We start from the raw sequence: 21381 nt of genomic DNA on the forward strand, positions 1-21381 counted from the left end.
TAAACATCCTACATGAACAGAGAGATTGTTGCATGTGAACAAATTTTGAATCACACAAAATGATTCAATGTTCTAAATATATGCAGGCTCCTCAATCATCCAGACAGCTACTATGTTAATACAGAATTTTAGTTTATAAAACAAGTCTGTAGTCTGGTTTTTGGTTTTGGTTTTGGAACAAATTAATGTGTATGCAACATCACAGTCTTTAAAATTTGACTTTCTGACTCTAAACTGCACAAGTTCCTTAAAATCAACAGCAGAAATAAAGTTGATCATGTTGGTACAGGTCAAGTTTCATCAGATCTATCAAAATTTAGTTTATATACATCTTTAAAAGACAATGAATAATTTATAACTACATGTTAATAAAGTCATGTTTTAGTTAAAAGATAATCTAGAAACGGTATAGGTAAACAGTAGCAGCACATACAAATCTGATTTAAATAAATACAAATTAAAATATAAAAAGACTTACATACATTTTAAAAAAAGGAGTACACATACACAATATACATTTATTCAGTCAGAGGTTCCAATAGCTTATTGCTTTTTTTGTTGTGTAATAAACAGTGATTTAGAAAAAACTTGCATACAGAATAATGAAATTAATCACATTAAAAGGTAAATATCTTTAAGATTAAAAAGCATCTTCAAAAAAGGGAAATTCTATATCTGTCCAAAATATGTGGGACATTTTACAATCAAAAAGCAGGTCAGAAGTTGTTTCTATATTTTTACAAAAGGTGTCTATAATGTTAAGACAATAAGCAGGTTATACCATATGTAAAATTTTGAAATAAACCTCCTTGGTCTTGTCTTACTCATAGTGTAAGAGCCGGACCTTCTCCATCTTATATTGTGCAGGCAAACTCGCCTCTAGCTACTGTTTTCCCTTTTATTCGAATAGTTTGGTTTGGCTATTAAGGTTATTATCACTTCAGCTGTACCTTGTTGTTTGGTTTTAATGTGTACTGCAGCCATGTGGCCGCTAGATGGCGCTCACCGCTGCGCGTCAGTGCGGGTGCGCGCTGTTCTAAAGTACACATGCACACATCGGGGCGCGCTCACGAGAGCTCCCCCTGACCAACTCTAGGGCAGCAGCGGTGGTAAAGTTTGGAGAGGAAAACTCAGACTTCTTCAGCGGACAAGAGGCTCACCAAACATACACCGACACAGGCCAAAACCAGGCATCCAGTATGGACGACTTGGGTAAGTTGTGGGGTCGATTTTAAATCGATGTGTGTGCTCCTCCAGTGAGGAGCGGAGGGCAGGGTGGAGGAGCTCAAAGTTACGACGGGATTTTACTTAGGAAAGACTGGTTCAGTCCAGTCACCTTGTTGTGGGGAAAGCTAGCTAACATCTGCCAGAAATGTTACAGCATAGTGCGGCTGAGTGAATGTTTGACACGTTTCGGCCACTTTGTTTTTCTGAAGCATCGCAATAAACTTAGCGGCTAGCCTTCACCTCCACCTCCTTTTAAACTCTCCCTCACTGCAGCACGTCAGTGTTTCTGAGCTTTATACGCCATCCTGCTCGTTTAAATCACTGCGTTTGATCAAATATGAGCGCTCAGAGGGAGGAGATATTTGTCTGACACTGTGACATCGAGCTTTAACATTACCTTCTCAACTTTTTGCCCCCCAGGCTACTCATTCCAGCTTTGATCGGGTCAACAGGCCTCCCCATTTAGACTGCTCAGTAACTTGGAGCACAATGTGGCCTGGCTGCCTTATTATGTGTCTCCAGTCTGATGGAGCAAAGACACCAAGTTTTTGTTGTCCTTTTTAAAAATGGAAAGCCTTGATATAGAAGACGCAGATATGATTAGGATAAAAAGAAATTATAGCAGAGGGAACAGGGACACTGAGCTACTGTGTGTGTGTGTGTGTGTGTGTGTGTGTGTGTGTGTGTGTGTGTGTGTGTGATTAAACATGTGGGAGCCATAAGTCCAAATAAAACAGCATCCCCAAGACATCTTATCTTGATGTGCCAGAGGTGCTGACCACAGTTTGTACTTAATTGTGTGTGGGAGGTGAAACTGTCCTCCAGACCTTGTGCTGTGATTCAGTTAATTTCACACAGTGGTTTAACCTTCAGCCAGGCAAACAGTGGAGCTGCTGGGGATTGAAAACTTTCATGCTGGATAATGGGTTTGGTGTATTAGTTAATTACTGTTGACTAACAATAAAACGTGTCTGGCGGTCATATGGTAGGCATAAAGGTATATGTCAATACCTCAAGCTCATTTTAAAAAATCCACTTTATTATTGTTAGTTGTCTTAGTCAGGTTTTAGATTAGAACATGATCTGTAATGATGTTGCACAAAGGGCTGCAACAATTATTTGATTAACTGATCGACATAAAATGAATCACCAACTATTTTGATAATTGATTAATTGTTTTCAGCCCCTTTAAATGTGATTTTTCTGTTTCCTTTTGTCCTTTGTGACGGTAAACTGAATATGTTTAGGTTCTGGACTGTTTTTTGGAGTAAAATAAGGCATTTTAGGTTGCATCATGGATATTTTGATAGCAGTTTTCAACATTTTTTGAATATTTTATAGACCAAACAGCAAATCCAGGGAATAATCAGCAAATTAATCAATAGTGAAAATAATCAATAGTTGCAGCCTTAGTGGCATAGAATAATTTTGTGGCACTGACTGACATTCAAGTGTTCCTCATTCTAAAAACCAACATGCACAAAACAGGTGTAGCGCTCTTGGTTTCGTTGTGTTTACAATACAATGGCATTAAATGCTTTCAGTTTCTATTCCTGTTCTATTCCAGGGCAGCAGCTAACACTTATTTTCATTATTGTCTTGTTTTTTTCATCAGTCAGTTAATTTGTAGTTCATAAAATATGAGAAAGTTGACATCTTGAAGTTCCTTGTTTTGAACAACCAATAGTCCAACACCCAAAAAAAGTCAATTCACAGAAATATGAAGAGAGAAAAGCAGCAGATCCACATATAGAAGTCAATTAATCTAAAATCAAAATGATGCCCATTAGTCACCTGATGCTTTCAGCACTCCTGTAGGTCTTTTATCAGTCCAACACTAACAATCATGAAGTTAATTATTAATGATACTGTACACTAACTGGGTCTGACTGTGTGTGAGGATGTAGCTCCACGCAGTCTTAGGGCTCGGTCTATTTTTTGGGCCTCACTTACCAGTCACTCCTACAGTCCGTTGGCCTTTGACCTTTGGCACTGAACCTCTGAACTTCTAATTCTGCTGTTATAGATTTCACCAGCTGCTCGCTTTGCTATATTTGCCTTCCTAATTCAGAATAAGCCTCTTCTTGTGCCTCTCGTCAGGTATCTGTAGGAGTGCGCCCATTGTACATGTCTCCCAAAGTGGAAAAGCAGTGAAATAGATTTCTGAATTGTTTAAGTGGAGAGACGACGGGCCGCATTTTGAGTTTGGCCTGCTGTTGTGAGAATACCTCCAGGGCACATTAGATGCTCTGGCTGCCACGGGCCAGTGAAAGGGCTGATTGTTGGTTAAGAGGGAGCCTGCAGTCTCACTGAAGCAGCGTGAACAGCGGGGCTGAAGGAGGGGGCGAGGCTGCTGAGGAATGTCGAACATCACTCTGTGTCAGGGTCCAAGGCCAAATACTCTCTGGGTCACGACTCACCTCCTACCACTACTCTCAGATCTGTGTACGCACACGCCAGAGAGAGAGGTGGCCGAAGTCAGTTTCTCCTTCCTCAAACATGCCCCTCTTCCTCAAACATGGTTCCCCTGGTAATTACAGTCATTTTGAAATTGTTAAAAATGTATTTGAGCTCTGCTTACCTGACAGTTGCAGAACCGTAAAGTTAAAAAGCTTCCAACCACTCATCACCGTGCGTCAAACCTCTCCTGCGCCCCCCCCTCCCCTTAAATGTGTAAATACAAACCATGTAAAATATTTGTAACTCCTTTATGACTGTGGTTTACTGTGCTTCCAGTAAACCCCCCTCATTAAGCAACCTCCACAGGTCCTGGTCTCGAGACTAGCTGGTGATTGACAGGCCTGCATGGAGCTGTTTGGAAACCTGATCAGACTTCGTGGAACTGTCGCCGTGCTCTTTCTGTCGTCCTCCAATCGGCGCATATTGATCTGCTCACGTTGCGCTACTGCTCGAGGAAGGGGGATTCCCTCAGGACAGCACGAGTGCTCTTCCAGTCCGTACCTCTGAGTCACAGTTTTCCAGAGGTTTACTCCAATCAGTCTTTCGTAGTCCAGGCCAGGTGGCAGCCAGGCCTGGCCTCGCCATCAGTACTGATGTGGCCCTGGGGGCGCCCCCGAGTCCTCATCCAGATGTGGCTCTTAAAACACATGTGACACGTTCGGCTCCTGTGCTTCATGTTTGCGGGGTTTGAAGCCACCGCTCCATTCTCTGTGAATTCCTCAGGGTTGTGTGAGATTCAGGCAGACGCTGACCTCACTGCTCCCTGTCTGCAAGGTCTGCAGGTTAGCACTGAGAAATGAATTCATGATTCATTATGCCGGAGGGTCACGGCTGAACTAAGACCGACACTTGAGCAAGACAGAGTTCTCATTAAGCTGCCTCTAGATTAAAATAAATCAAATCTCGACATAATTTGTGTTTGTTAAACCGCCACATTAGATACGCATGTAGATATATTCAAGTTGATAATGATGATGGTTCAAAATGTTTATGGTTCCATTCGGTAAGTCACACTGTTGTCTTGATTGAGTGCAATACAGAAATGAAATGTGCCTGACTCGTCTATTTTAGGTTATCACAGTATTATTAAAAGTCTTTTTTTAAGACAAAGACTTCAACGTTATCATTTCTTTTCTTTCTTTTTTTTCTTTTTTCGAACAATGGATACATTTTATATAGTCTATACGAAGTGCATAGAAAGTTGAAAAATATCTATTACAAGTTCCCGGAGCCCAAGGAGACATCTTCATAGTACTCATTTTGTCCGAACAGCATTTCAACACCACAGCATTCAGCTTCTATATTAGAAACTGGAGGAAACCCAAGATATCAATATTTAAAATGACTGGGGATTCATTTTCAGTTGATTGACTAATCAACCAGCAATTTACTGCTCTTTTTTTAATACTAACTTCAGCCACATACCTTACACAACAAAAATAGTGCAATGTAACAACAGGAAGTGACAGCACTGCATCGTTCAATAAATTAATATGCTTCACTTGTTTTCGACATTGGCTGTGTTGAATGAAATAATCTTGAATTGAATCAATTGTTGTCAAATGTTAATATTTGACTTAATTACAATACTGTATACTAACTCGCTTGAATCTCATTTACGTTCACCAGGCTCAGCAGGTGAAACATCGAAGAGGTGTAAAGGATTAAATTGGTAGTGTGCAGTAACCAGTGTGTTTGTGTGTGTTGCTTCTTTATGCTAAACACAACACAGAGAGCACACAATATTTACTGTATACATTCAGACAGAGTTCTTAAAACAGTGTAAGCCAGGCAACTCAGCTTAACTTTGCAGACACGTTGAGGCCCATATGTCCGTAGTGAGTGGGACTGAAACAGCAGCACCTGCTAAACATGCCCTTTGTAACCCACAGCGGTCCTCTTATAGCTGCTATATAAATGTATCAGCTGATCACCTCACAGAGAAAGGTCTTCTTCTGTGGGCTGGAGTGAAAAGTTGGCTGGAAGCGGAAGCAGCATGGTCCTAAATGTTTACAGCATTTGTACAGCATACCAAAAGATCTTTGAAGGTCTTTAGTGGTTTCTGTGTCCCAGTGTGTCGGCTGCACAGAGTTAGTGTTACCAAACTAGCTATCATCACCCCACGAGGGCCGCAGGGTTAGTGCATACCACTCGCTAACCAGCGGGGCTCGTCTGCTAGGCAAAGAGAGAAGCTCCTGGCTGTAAATCAGTCTCGTTCCCGAGCTCCACACACCCATCCTGTTCTGGGTCTGGGGAAGAGAGGGAGAGAAGGGAGAGAGAGAGAGAGAGAGAGGGAGTTGCATGGCTGACCTCATCGCTTAGGCAACAGACCCTGCCCCACATCCTGAGGAAACACAGGAGAAAAACAATGAGCAGAGTCAGTGCTGGAGGCCAGCGAACACTGGTAGACGGGGGCAGCTCTGGGCCTTCAGCGTGTGATTCTGTCGCTGGAAAAAAGCGTTTTCACCTCTCAACGCTGTCGTACCATATTGTTGTTTCACTCACAGCGCCCTTCACCCTCTTCCTTTTTTTCATGCTGTTTCCACGCCCTGCTTGTTCCAGGGCCTTGTAACTTGGCTCAGAGGACATTGCTGATTATTTTCCTGACAGTTTCTGGGTAATGTAGTAGGAATTCAAGGCCCTGCTGGATTCTTCCAACGTTACTCATGCTGGGACACCCCCAGACCATGTTCAAAGAAGTCCAGCTTCATGTTTATATATGAAGGGCAGGACACCCTACTCTTGTTTTCTAGTTGTTAAAATCCACCCATAATTCTGCTGAAGTGGTGTTCCGGAAACTAACATTTTACAACATAACAAAAGCTGATATTGAATGTTCACTTCTTCTTTCATCTTCCTTTTTTTGCTACTACCTGTTTTGATCTGAGTGTTAATCAGTTTTAGGCATTTCTTTTCTGCAGAGTTCCTGTAAGGATGCTTGTGATTACACAAGATTTAACTAGAAATGCAACTAACACTATTTTTTATTAACAATTAATCTGTCAATCATTTTTATAATTAATTGTTTAATTGAGTGGTTCCCAACCTGGGGCCATGACATGAAATCTGAGAGATCATGTTTAGATGTTCCACTTCAGGGTTCTTTGTCATTATTCAGATTAAAAACCTCTTTGGTTTTAATACATAGACATTTTTGACTAGTGACAATTGGTCATAGGGAGTCACAGACTAGAAAGGTGGTTCAGTCAATAATGTGCCAGAAATTATAGTAAAAAATGTCAAAAGTTCACAGATGGACAGGTGGATTAGACCAACAGTGCAAAACTCGAAGATATTCTGTTCATAATTTTAAAAAAGCAGCAAATCCTCACATTCTGAGAAACAGCAAATGTTTACGTTTTTTCCTCCAAAAAACTTTTTTTCAACCAAAAATATGTATTCTGTCAATCAATTAAACAACTAATTGTTTCAGCCCTACATTAACATTCGTGAAGCTGGGTTTCTTTTGCTACATTCAATGGGTTTCTGTCTGTTAATGTCCCTTTTTAATGTGGTGGTCATATTAGCACAAGTATCTAAAGGAGAACCAGTCTTCAGCCCTGCCAGCGGCTCTGTGAGGCTGTACTTTGGCACAGCGGTCCTCTGAGCTAAATGCTAACACCAGCAGGCTGAAATGCTCACAGTGGCAGAAATGTGAACCTCATGGTGGTGCCAAAGGGGATCACCAGAGTCATTAGGAAGCATCACCTGTGAACCGTGAATCTCTGTACTACATTTTATGAAAATCTATCAAGCAGATGTTGAAAATCTGGATCTGTGAAAAGTTGGACCTGCTGGTGCTGCTAGGGGAAAAATCAGGGAATCACCAGAATAATTAGGATTCATGCATGAACCCAGAGCAGTGTGAATGTCTATGGGAAAAAAAATCATGCAATCCCAAAAGAGATATTTCAGTCTGGACTAAAATTGGTTGGGCAACCAACCATCAGACCGGCATTACCATCCATAGGGCAACTAACACGGCTACAGATTTAAAATGATACCCAGCCCCTATTTGTACAGAGCAGAGTGGGTGGTGGAGACAAACCTCGGACTAAATCCAGCAGGATTTTGCTGATGTCTCTTTAGAGTCCTGCTCCTCTATAGGATGGTTATGAGTTTGGAGTGTGGCTGGGCGTTTTTCAGTCAGCATTTTGGCACAAGACAGACAGGGACAGCCTTTGTTTGAGGGTCCTCCTCATCCTACCCAATTACAACTCCTCTTATTACACAAAAGCCTCCTCACTGACATACAGTCCTCACACATGAACGGCTGTGAATGTGTCCTCAGTGACTGGGTGTTACATCAGTCTTTAGACCCCCCCCTGTCATCTGATTTACTGGTCTGTGGGGAAGTGCTTTTATTTTGGTCCAGCGCTCTCTCAAGGGGAGTGTCATCTTTCGGATATGGGGCTTCTTGGCAGGGTATTTTTAGGTATGTTTATTTTGAAGTAATCACCCAAAGATGCTTCTGTCTTTCTGATAGTATGCTATTACGCTCATTCATCCTTTTGTCTGTGCGGCTCGTGCAGATTTAACTCCGCACAAACAGCTGGCCCCTAACACCTGTAAAGCTTGACGTTTATCAAAACATTTCTCTCTCTTTCTCTTCGTCCCATCACTTCATCTGTTTGTTTGTCTGTTTTTTTTTCTTATAATTCAGTCACATTCTCTGTTGCTAGTTAGTGCCCAGCCTCCCCTGCCTGTCTCACTGGCATCTCCCCCGCCCTCCGCCCCCTCTCGCTGGCCCCTGCCTGTCTTGTTTGATATAAATATCATGGGTTGTCTGCCTGATGGGGTTGGGTTTCGGTGTGGGGCTGTGGCCATTTCTGCTCTTTTGCTCCCTTGCTATAAACAGGTGAGCGGCGGACCCCGGTGTCCCATCACCGTTGGCCACATGTTAATAGAAGAGATTAGACAGCCTTGAATTTTTTTTTTTCGGCCCTGCCTCCCCGCCTGCTTACACTGTACTCCGTGCTCGCTCTGTTGGAAACGGGCAGTAAAAACATTGACATCTCCCTTATCCTGGAATTCAAAGCATGCTGTAGTTAGCAGAATAGCTCCTGTAATTGTCAACACATTATTTTCATTTTCAGGACTGACAGATGGTGTTTTGTATTGGTGCTACATTCCTCACCGGTTCTCTACCTAGACTCGGTGGAATGCGTGTTCTGCTCGAGTAGATTTTATTACAAAGAGTCATTTTTCGCACTTTCTTTGCTGCTTTGCCAGTTTAAGACAGGTTGGATGTTAAGTGGTGTTTAACTGGATTAGAGCAGATATAGTATAGTCGCCTTTCTTTTCTCCACTCAAAGCCACCTTCACAGTGCCCCCCCCCCCCCCCCCCGCCTGATCACTGTCTTTATTCTGAAGCGGACAGAGGAATGTGTGGAATTCCTCGTTCACCTTCACTCCCATCTGATAAAGTCTGCAGGACTGTGGCAGAGCTTTGGTTGGGTGGGTGGGGGAGTATGTGTGTGTGTGTGTGTGTGTGTGTGTGTGTGTGTACACAGGCAAGACTGTACATGTACCCACCGCCACACAAATGACTACAGCATCCACATAACTTCAGAGCTGTTTGTTGAACATAATGGAGATTAGTAACCACAGTGTGACCACAGACGGTAACCCCCCTGCCCCCCCACACACACATATTGTATGACTGATGAACTCATCTTGAATTATCACTCAGTCATATCCCTCTTGATGACAGCTTTATTCTTCCACAGCCTGTACAATGGTGCATTGAGTCACGATGCTGTTAGAGCAGAATTGGACTTTGTCCGTCGTGGCTCGGACATCCCCCCCCTCAGTCTGGAATGGAAAGATTAGCCTGTTACTTGGCTTACAGCGCATGTTTGCATTCTTAATGCTTTCAAACTTTTCATGGACCAAAGTTGTCCGAGACAGACAGAAGGCTCAGTTGTCTGATGTCAGACTCGATGCTGCCCTCCTCAGGGAAAGTTGCAGTAGCATCTTCAGTCTTCATCCCTTTTATGAGCTGCAGTAAACGATATCAAGGAGATGTGTGCACTTGATGCACCGTCACAAGCCACAGAGGAATGTTACCAATGCAAAATTTAAGTAATGGCTGAATAATTGGACAGTTAAGAAGCCATAATGCCAAACTTTCTCTCAAGCAGCACACTTAGCTTTTGTGGACAATTGCCCTACTTTGGCTTTTTCATTCATCCAGATACAGTAATAGCAGAATGATTGCTGGTGGAGCTGCCATTTTTAATGATTTTAGTCATGTCCATGTCCTCTTTTAATAACCCTATGTGTAGAATTTGAAAATGTAGAGTAAGATCCTGGATCTGAACCAGAAACACTGAGAACACTTTTCATCAGGACAGTGTCATTTTTCTACAAGCAAAAACTTAAACCAGGGTTAGGGTTATCATTCATTGGATGCTACAGTCACATTAAAAATCTAAGACACATATCTAACTAAATGAATACAGGCATAATGAGTTAGTCATTCTAGTTTAATTTAAACAATCAGTTTAGCTGTGATGGTTGTCCCCTGTGGATCCTTTTCTGGAGTTCATGGCCCTGCGCCATGTCACAGATGTGTAGTCTCAGCAGGTGGGGGGTGGGGGTCAGGGGTTTAATGAGTGCGGAGACACTATTATAGAAGGAGTCTCAGTAACTTGGCTCCTTCTAGATGCGTGGAAGGCCTCAGGCAGCACGGCTGTCCCCTCCATCAAAGCCGTCAAGGAACTTTCTAGGAATTCATTACCATAATTAGTCTCGATGGATTTGTTTTTTAAAGATTTGAAAACTTTTTAACACCCACGCCCTGGAGTACACACTGTACCACGGCTTACCTTTTGTCCCTAAACCAGCTGTGGTATTTTTTTCTGTCTGGAGGCTTTTGTTTTTATGAGTGCCAAAGTCAACTTCAGTAAGACCTTGTTTAGCGCGTCGGCACCAGGTGCAGCTTATTTTGAGCTGGTCGTGATATTTCAGCACATTTGCACAGACGTGGACTACTTGACCGAGCTTGCCGCTTTAAATAGGCCTCCAGCTCCCATGTGGTTTATGTCAAACTTCATGAGTTAAACATGTAAGCCTCGGGACAGGATCTCCCTTTCAGATTGAGGGGTGTGATGAAGAGTAGTGTCAGAATCTAAGCAGAGGTCATGACGAACACATCTCTTTGTCACAAGTTGTAAGAAATGGTATCGGTCTGCAATTTTAGAGGCAATTTAAAACATTGGTTTTATTCACCGTATTCTTGCAGTGAATGTGGATTTGAGGCTGAACTACTCAGAATGATCTCCAGAGTATTTGTTATTAGATATTGAGGCACTGAAAGGATACTGTCACACAAGTCTGGCTGCCAGACCACTCCCCTGTAAGAGCGGCAGCATGTTATCGCTCCTTGTCCCTCACACTATCTTTGTCTGTTCTGCTGTCTGCTTCACATACAAACACACATACACATACACACACACACACACAGGCAACTGTGGCTTGAGGATATTTCAATTACAGCAGGTGGGAACCATATTGTGAGTACAGATACTGGACTTTCTAAAGGATTTTAGAAGTTACATGTTTGTATTATTAGATGACTACAGAGCAGAGTTTTGTTTTATATGATTTGCTGTTATGACAATCCTGAGGAGAGACTTGTTTTACCAGTGTGTGTGTGTGTGTGTGTGTGTTTGTGTGTATTTGTTTTTATGGTCAGTTAATGTCCGTATATACTGTATATATCAGCGTAAGATTTACCATTCAGTTTCTAAGTCAAATATTTACTTTGCTGCTGACTTATTGTTGGATTGATGCAACTTCGAATAAATAGTGGAGACGTAGGATTATTCAGATGACAGCAAAAATGGTTTGTGTGCTTATAAGAAACCTTTCATCACTTCACTATTACCCAACTTCCACTTTTTCTTTTTCAAAGCACCAAGAATGACATCGATTTCACATGCTTGTCTCATTTCTTGAAAAATAACTCGTAAGCAGGGACAGGAAATAAAAGCTTGTTTCTGTCTTTTTCCACTCTGTTCCTCTGATGTTACATGTTTTAAAAGTAACAGCGATTCCTGGAAACATAGACTGTAACCGGTCCAAGTCCCTGTAGTGAAACAGTATGCAGCCGGTGATGGCGGCCTATTCTGGACAGGCTGAGGATGGATGGATTGTGTGATGTAAGAGTCTATTTTGTTCCTGCGTTCCACTGGGACTGCTCAGCAGGGTAACACTGTACCCCCTCAACCCTGGACACGGTTCAGAAACACTCTCCGTCCGCCCTGCCGCTTTGTTCCTATCAGTCTGTCTCGTTACATTCACACTCAAAAGACACAAATAGGTGAAAGATAACGGACGGGTAGCGACATCATTGACATCACTGTTGTATTTATAGTCGGAAGGCAGACAGAGAAAGAATGTTGGGGATTTCAGGGGGATATTTTATGAAGGGTTAAGTTATGAAGTCGGGTTTTGGAGTGATGACGATGGCATGAGTGATGATGTGCGTTGAGGAGAAAGCTTTTTTTGGTGACAGGTTGGAATGAGAGTCCTACTTTGTCATTGTTTACAGCCACATTCACTAGTCCCAGCAACCCCAGGAAAGTATTAACTGGTCTCCAGTCCGACCAAGATTCTGGGTGAAATGTATTGTAAACATCTTGCAGAAATAGCTCAACCATTTGATTTTGATGATGATTGTTATGTAGATGGACCTAAAGTAACAAATTGCAAGTATTAGGTCACAGATAAATGTTTTGAGATCCCTGCTGATAAATTGTAGCGTAACCTCTAATGAATCTTTCAGACGCGTTGCTGGCGGACCTGGAATCTACTACGTCCCACATCTCAAAGCGACCAGTGTTCTTGCCCGACGAGACCCCCTACTCCATCCCTACCGGAGGACACTCCTACCAGGATGTGTCGGTTCCACCTCCAGTTCCTCCTCCACCTTCAGCCGAGGCTCTGAACGGCTCCCTGATAGATCAGCCCGACTCCCACCACTCCTCTCAGCAGGTAGGGCTTTCCCACAAATTAGAAATAATACATATTAGAAAGTTGTTTTAAAGCCACAACTCACAATTTGATCACAGTGTCAGAGGAATCAGACTCATCAGTTAAAACTGATTGAATAATGAGCGGAAATGTTTTCAGTGTGACAGACATGATGTTTTCTCTGCAGTCTTTAGGTTCAGCCCAGAAGAGCTCATGGTCGAGAGACAGTAGCAGCTCTCCGTTGTCTCACATTGAAGAGGACCACGTCTACAGGTGTCCTGCTACATAATGCTACAGCCTGTCATCTGTCACTGTTTTTTTACCTGTAGTTATTTACCCACCGTCTCCTCTTCAGTTTCCCAAACAAACAGAAGTCATCCGACTCGTCGACAGCAGCCATGACCTCTGCCCTTGGCAGCAACCTATCAGAGCTCGACAGGCTGCTTCTTGAACTCAACGCAGTGCAACAGAGCTCCCCTTCGTTCCCCACCACAGGTAAACTCAAGGCCTTCAGCTCTATCAGTCGTGTTTGTGGAGAGCAGAGCTAGCTGTACTGTTAATGTCTTCACAGAGGAGACAGCTCCACCCTTACCGTCCTGCAGTATCACCCACTACGAGAACGGCGGCGCCCCTGAGATCATGGTAAGCCCTCCTGCTCAGGAGAAGCCCAAGAGGAACGGAACAAGATTGGACGAGGCCCGACCGACTGTGGAGAGTCTGCTGGACGAGCTGGAGGGCTCAGTGCCTTCACCCAGGTACAGACAGTTGACCTCGAACTTAACACGTATTTACATGAATGAGTTCCACAACTCTCTTCAGGAAAATAAAATAAAAAAATGGTTTGAAATGAGTCTTAAATGTACCATGTGGAGTTTCTGACCTTTTTTAGTGCCATGGAGTTTTTCCTGCTGTATATAATGTATTAGTCTGGCTAACGCTAGACCCTACCACAAGTGAGGTAGGGTCTGGCGAGGAGCCTTTAATTTTCTCGTATTTGAGGCGGGATCAATGAATGTCAATCAAATGCTTCTGTACGCTACTGGACAAACAGCCAATCATATCAACAATACACGATGATGTATTCAGAGCCTGTAGGGAGCAGCGCTAACACATCCTTTTTATGAAGGAAAAATCATGTAGCGCAAGTTTTTGTTCTATTTTCAAAGTGAACTTGCCTTCCAATTTATTTAGCACACAATCTACTGCTGCTTTGAATGGTTGCTGCACCTCCGTGGCCGCCATGCTGGATGTAAACAGAGTCGCTCTACGGGCATCATCGCCTTGAGACCGCCTCCCCATTGTGTGATTGGTTCCCTATCTCAGGCGAAAATTTTGTCTTGGTGGCCATGCTATCTTTCTGAGCGAAGTGGAATGTCGCTGGAAAGAGAGCATGTGTACCCAGGCTAATAATGTATACTATCCTATATATCATTTGTGTTTTCCAGCCCCTCTGCTCGCCACAGCGATTTGGACAGCCCCTCTCAGCAGCAAGCCCGAATTTCAGCTTCCTGTGCCACAAGAGAGCTCGATGAGCTGATGGCATCTTTGTCAGACTTCAAGGTACAACACAGCAGTGATGAACACTGGATAAGGCTTCACTTTATCAACACAACACAGTCTAGGAGGTCTTTTGTTGCCTCTCCTGTGATATTCTTGACGGTTTCTCTGTCCCCTTCCTCTGGTCTGGCTTACTCTCTCATTTCTCTGTCCTCTAGCCCACTTCTTTGGGCTCTCTGCTGGACCCAGCAGGAGCATCTTCCAGTTCTCCTCATCCTCCAGCCTCTTCCTCCGTCACCCCAGTGGCTTCTCCTTTCCTTAGTCTGTCCCACCCGTCTGCCTGTGCTTCTCCTCTCTTCTCTTTGCCTGCTGGTCTAGAGCTGCATATAGACGAGGACGGTGGAGACGAGGGTGCGTCAGCGCTCCATCCGAATCGTCCTCCCCCTCACAGTCCTATATCCTCACTCTCTGCAGCCAGTGATTTAGACCTAGACTCTGTCACAGATTTCTGTGCTCCCATGCTGTCGTCCCAAACCAGGTCTCTGCCAGTCCTCACTCAGGCTGCTTCCTCTAACTCCAACCTGCTGAGAAGCAGCCCGAGTCCCTCCAATACCACTACCCCCTCACTTACCTCAGTTAACACCATCCTGGACCACAAGTCCTCCAAGTCATCTAGTCCGTCTGTAGAACAGGTGTCTCCCTCAGCTACTATCTGTAAACTGTCTTGTCCACCTGAGACTATGAGCAAGGGGTCTGTTTCTATTCACGACCTCGATTTGAATTTGTCCCCTTTACCGCATTACAAAGACCTCACCCCTCCACTAGTCTCTGTGCCAAAGACCCCTTCTCCTCTCCCCGCTTCTGTCTCCATATCTCCGCCCTCTGCCAACTTTTCCTCCAAAACCTCCTCACCATCCACAGTGTCCCCCTCTCCCTTAGCCTTCACTAGCCCCACAATATCCAGCAGGCTTCTGTTGGAGCCGACCCCCACAGCCCAGAGAGCCAGCCCCCTCGCTGTACAGCAGCCCCCCATGGTAGAGCCCTCCCTGGACGAAGCACTAGACAAACTTCTACAGATGAGCTTCACTCAGAATCACACAGCAGCACATGTGGAGGAATCTCAGCTGCAGATGGAAGCGCAGTGTCTGGGCAGAGGAGTGCACGAGGTGCACGAGGAGCTCATCCTACCCATGGACAGAAACAGCATGCACCCAGACACTTTCACCAGCGCCACCAACACCATCACAGACGAGTCGGTGGACGGAGGCACCGACGGCAACGGAGACCTGGACTGGGCAGACGAGGATCTGTCCATGTCATTCCACGATGGACTGGATGGCACCATGACTCCGTACACCGAGAGGCCGTACACAGATGGCAGCATGACCCCGCTGACAGAGGCCAGCTGGATGGATGAGTCCATGACCCCGTCCACATGCCCCGGGACCCCTGACGTCAGCCTGGATATGCCCCTGCTGCATCCTCCCAGTATAGACCGAGTCTCCGCTTCGGGACATGTATGCGTCTTGATTCGTGCTCGACACAGAATGGGCTTGTTTCGCTCACTTTTAGCTTTGCTTTCTGCTTAAAAGAGCTCATTACAAGCTAGTGTCTGCTCTGCTGGCCTCTGCATGTGTTCTACAAGCAAGTCTCAATTAGAGTGGTCAAGTGGAGCTGAAACAATTACAAGGGAAGAAATAAAATCTGCAATAGTTTTGATGATTGAATGAATTACAATTCACTTTTTTTTCAGCTCCTCAAATATGAACATACCTTTTCTGTGCTTTATATCATTTTAAGTTAAATATCATTGGGATTTTTTGACTGTTGGTTAGACAACAGAAGACATCACTTTCTTTTTTCCAACATTTAACTGACAATCAAACAATTGATTTATAATAAAGGGGTAAAATAATAATGGAAATAATTGTTAGTGGCTGACATGATGCTCTAATTTTACTGTTGAGTCAAATATTAGATATCCAGTTAATGTAAGATGAACAGAAAGTGTTATGTTTCAGCATGCCAAACAGAAAGATAAGAGAAACCCTCTGTGAGGAAAGACATAGTCGGGCAGAAGACTTAAAAAGGAGCAAGCTTTCTTAATCTTAAGAGTTTTTGCTTTGCTGTTGCACTCACACACGAGTAACTGACTGATGTAACGGTACTCTGCATGGCACACGTAATCCACAATCCTCCAATTACTTGATGCAACAGTTTGGCGTGAAGGACTTCCGTGGTGTGAAGTAGCTTTGGTTGCTCAGGAGACTAAACACGCCGGTCGAGAGGTTTGTTTTCAATAAGCATGGATAAAGTGCATGGAGTGTGACTCTAAGCCAACTGACTGTTCATCCCAGCCTGCTTCACATGCTATGATTGGTGTGGATATATGATGAGATGCTCACCATCCTTCCTAGATAAAATCAGTGATTAGGCGCACTAAGGAGACTACCAACGTGCATCCCATGTACCGAGACGGTCACTCTCGCAGGAAAATGGGACCCGTCATTGTCAACAAGAACTCCTCCCAGGATCGCCTCATAGAGGAGCTTCAGGGCAAGCTCGGGATCAGCCGCTCAGAGCGGCGACGCAAACAGTGTGATGACTGGATCACTGACGGCGTCGTCCTCACATCTAAACCGCAGCGGTTCCGTCCTGAAGGAGCCGCCAATGAGGTCGACAAGGTTGGCTTCAGTGTGCTCGACAGTCTTCCCAAATATTTGTCCCCCCTCCCGGTTCATTCAGCTTCAGTTTTCTCCACGTTTTCCTCTCTGTGTCTGCTCCCTTCTCTCTTTCTCGCTTCTCTTTTCCTCAGATCGTAATTCCCCCCGAGTCGCCTGTCCCTGCAAGGAAGGTTCTCCCACCTCTATCACCCCCCGTCCCTCGTCGCCCCTCTATAGTAGAAGAATCTAAGCGACTGCTCCTGGCGCAGCAGTTCCCTGTTCCCATACCACCACCACCACCGCCGCCGCCACCACCTCCTCCACCCCCCTCCCCACCTCCACAACCTCCCCACATGCAGGAGTATATCCCCGCTCCAACACGACAGATTATAAAACCTTCACCGCCACAACCGCCACAACCACCACAACCACCACAACCACCACAACCACCACCACCTGTTCAAGAACTTCCCGCTCCCAAACCAGAGCCCCCTCCTCCTGTTTTTAATACCCCAACCCAGCTTCCACCAGTGGAGCCAATGCCACCAGTCACACCCAAAGTCCTGAAATCTGTAGGATGCCAAACAGAGTATGACCCAATCTTCCCTTCAATGCAGGCATGAACCCTTGTCTCTTTTCCTTTCTGTATTTCACATATCTAAAAAACAAACAGTGATTTCTTTTGACTCCTGGTATCCCCCACCTTATTGAGAAGTTATTTCTGTATGAGAAGATACATCAAGTACATCTTCAACACATCCCTGTGTTCTCATAACTTAACCATTTCAGATTATGGCTCAAGGGAAGAGTGCTGTTCCCGGCGGTCCCCCGACACAGGTCAACAAGCTGGACAACATGCTCGGTAGCCTGCAGTCTGACCTCAACAAACTGGGCGTGCAGACAGTAGCTAAAGGAGTTTGCGGCGCCTGCGCAAAGCCAATCGTGGGACAGGTGAGATGATCGTGCTTTTCTGAGAATGATATCAGGTAGCTGTGGAAATCCGAGGGTAAAAAAAAAAAGAAAAGATACATGCCGACGATGACTTTTCCATTTGTCTAAGGTGGTGACCGCCATGGGCCGCACATGGCACCCCGAACACTTTGTGTGCACACACTGTCAAGAGGAGATAGGCTCCAGGAACTTCTTTGAGCGTGAAGGACAGCCCTACTGTGAGAGAGACTACCATAACCTGTTCTCCCCGCGATGCTTCTACTGCAACGGGCCCATACTGGATGTGAGTTCTCTGATGTTTACACGCGTAGTCATGTCTGTTGTACTGTAATTTCCTGTCAGATGGTAATAAATATTGTTTTTTTGTTTGAGCAGAAAGTTGTGACGGCGCTGGATAGGACATGGCATCCTGAACACTTCTTCTGCGCTCAGTGTGGCTCTTTCTTTGGCCCAGAGGGTTAGTGAGGCCTCTTTGTAGAATTTCTCTTTGAATGACACTTTCTGTTTTGGATTTATTTATCTGTTTTGTTTTTTTTCCTCCTTAAAGGTTTCCATGAAAAAGATGGAAAAGCTTATTGCAGGAAGGATTACTTTGACATGTTTGCACCGAAATGTGGCGGCTGTGCTAGAGCCATTCTGGAGAACTACATCTCAGCGCTGAACTCCCTCTGGCATCCCGAGTGTTTTGTTTGCAGGGTTTGTATCATACAGTCCTGTCATTATGACGTGTTTTGTTATGTATTTTAATTGTCCCCCCATCATAAAGCTACTAGTTGTGCTTTATTTGATGTTATTATAAGGATAAAAGCATCAGAGTAACATTCTCCTCTGCTGTCCCATGTCTCTGTCTACAGGAGTGCTTCACCCCATTTGTGAATGGAAGTTTCTTTGAGCATGACGGCCAGCCCTACTGTGAAGTGCACTACCACGAGCGACGCGGCTCCCTTTGTTCCGGCTGTCAGAAGCCCATCACAGGCCGCTGCATCACGGCCATGGCCAAGAAGTTCCACCCGGAGCACTTTGTCTGCGCCTTCTGCCTCAAGCAGCTCAACAAAGGCACCTTTAAAGAACAAAACGACAAACCCTACTGCCACGGCTGCTTCGTCAAGCTGTTCAGTTAGGCACGAGAGCACATAACTGTACTACAGAGTTCTGTGTTTGGGTCACGGCTTAGATAAGTGTCTAAAGCATCTTTAGCACAAGTAGTGTGGGAATGGATTGTGTTTATATATATTAAAAAAAAAAGGTTGTCTGTTTTCTGATGATGACATTGGAAGTGTGTATGGATTAGGTATGTGCATGTGGTTAAAGCAGCATTCAGGCTAAAATACATTTAACTTGTGCTTGAGACATTTGGGAAAAAAGGTCACTATTTTCAAACTGATAACTGTGTTTTTCTTTAAGCTCCTATTGGTTTTAAATGAGCCTGTAGGTTTGATGCAGATCGACTCGCAGCACAACATTTTAAGGACAATGAAAATCTTCAGAGCCTGAAAAACTGGCATTACAATGTTTTTTTTAAATCAACACTGATATGCAGAACTCAAGTTTTTTTTTTTTTTGTCCAATCTTCTAAAATGTGTTGGACTTATAAACAGGCAAAGAGCTGTCGTTCTTTTTTTGTTACTCTCGCACCAATTTGTTTTCTAATCTTTTTAGTTTTTGTCTTTTACTTTATAGAAGTTGGTGAAATCTTTCTGAACACTGAAGAAATCCATGAAATGCTCTGTGTGTTTGACATTGTTGCTCACTGGTTGAGTGTCCTTTTTAGAAACCATGAAAAAAGAAGCAAGAGTCAGAAAACTATAGCAGGGAGAAGGTGACCTGTTATTTTTAGCATTACAGTAGAAACCATTTTACAGCTGATGAGGAGAAAAGCTTTTTAAGATGTTTTTGTAAAGCTGGACAGAGCAGATGGATAAACCCACAATATCATTGTCGCATTTACTGGAAATAGGCTTAGTCAGCACTCACTATTATTTTTGTATGTGTGTAATGTGTTGTTAGACCTTTTTATGGAGTCACCCAATCAGCCTAAGATATATATATAATGATTTAATGTGTTGACACCAGCATGTCAGAACAGAAACATTTAATGAATCTCAAGCACACGTATCTTTTAGCCAAAGTCTGAAGTCACCCATCGGTGAATATTTCAGTGTTGCTCATTGGAAAAATTCAATATGCATCAGTTCATCAGTAACTGCGGCTCTTATGAGTAAGGGGCAACTGCATATTTTTGAGCAAACCTCACGTTTTTAAATGTTTCACTGCCAAATCATTCCTTGTCTTTTCACAGATGAAAAGAGAAAATCTGAAAACAGTTTCTTGCAGTAGCTTCATACAGTGAAGTGGAGCCTCAAACAGATATTGGGAGTATTTTGTGATAACTGGCATCTCTTACACAACCAGTACCATTTCTGAGTACATCCTCAGATGTTGTTTTTCTTTTTTTTGTTTGTAAATATCCGATGCAGCTACATTGTAAGCAAAGCGCTGGCATGCTTAGCATGTACATGTGTTTGATAACCACTCATTCAGAGAGGGAGAGGGCAGGTGGAAAGACATAACAAAGATACTTTGGTATTTTTAGTGTCATTACTGTATTGAGAAGCTGATGAATGTTCACTATTTTGAAAGAGAAGTATATAATGCAAGAAAATCCATAAAATAAGCATGTGATACTCCAATAATGCTATGCAACTGTGGATTAACCCCTTTGTATGTCAGCATCTTTGTTCAATAACAGGCTGTCTGTGCCATTGTATCAGTACAATGTCTAATAACACTGGCAAATTCAGCAAAATACTGTTAACAGATGAGAATCCACAGTTATGTTTTCATGTTACTAGTCTGTGAGTCCACTGAGAAGTGTAGGCTGTGGGAGTCAAAGCCTGGTGGTCTTCTAGAAGAAGTTGTAGGACTAAGATGACTCACTTCCCTCAGCATCTGAGTAGCATCTACTGTATGACCACCAGGCTGGGTCTGTACATGGTTCATCATGAAATGCAGCAGATGTATCGGGCCTTTGTCTTGTTCAGGGAAATCTAGAGCCTTAACTCTTTTCTCTCTTTCTATTTAAGAGATCATGTAACAGTTGTTTTTTTTTTCAAATCATTTTAGTAGAGTGTTATTTAACCAAAGCCATACCTTCTTTGAATTGTTTTTTCTGTTCCTTTTTTTTTCTTTTCACTTTGAATGTCAATAGGTATGAATAGTGAGATTCCTCACCTCTAGTCTGATTACGCAAATAAATTCTGTTTTGGTATCAAAATGTTTTCTAAGATCTTCATTTGTCAAATGCATTCACTCAACTAAACTTAGATGCTTTAAAGAATGTAGGTAATAAAGCTCATGCTGAGTTCATAGATTAAGATTAAAGATAGAACTGAAATCTAAAAATGTAATATAGGATTTTTATGATGAGTGCTTTCTTATTATGTGTGGCCCCTAGGTACGGTGGAAAACTAGAAACAGACTGCTATATCAGTCAACCGATTTTATCAGCCACTATTGGCCATCACAGACATATCTTTATCAGTATTCTCTGATCTGCCCCAATATAGCCTATGTATTTGATCATTTTTCTTAATTCAAATTTAAT

General features: G+C 43.5%; 1 protein-coding gene across 1 annotated transcript; it reads left to right on the forward strand.

Annotated features, from left to right (window-relative positions):
* The first annotated feature begins 1076 nt into the window (after positions 1–1076).
* Positions 1077–21051, forward strand: LOC128364554 (paxillin-like). Its single transcript, XM_053325105.1, has 11 exons — positions 1077–1212; positions 12479–12687; positions 12854–12939; positions 13022–13161; positions 13238–13421; positions 14112–14226; positions 17616–17777; positions 17887–18060; positions 18153–18234; positions 18325–18473; positions 18632–21051. Exons 1-11 carry the CDS (start codon positions 1200–1202, stop codon positions 18896–18898), a joined length of 1581 nt encoding a protein of 526 aa, XP_053181080.1. The 5' UTR covers positions 1077–1199; the 3' UTR covers positions 18899–21051.
* The last annotated feature ends 330 nt before the right edge of the window (positions 21052–21381 follow it).

The sequence above is a fragment of the Scomber japonicus genome, chromosome 9, assembly GCF_027409825.1.
Source record: "Scomber japonicus isolate fScoJap1 chromosome 9, fScoJap1.pri, whole genome shotgun sequence".
Lineage (NCBI taxonomy): Eukaryota > Metazoa > Chordata > Actinopteri > Scombriformes > Scombridae > Scomber > Scomber japonicus.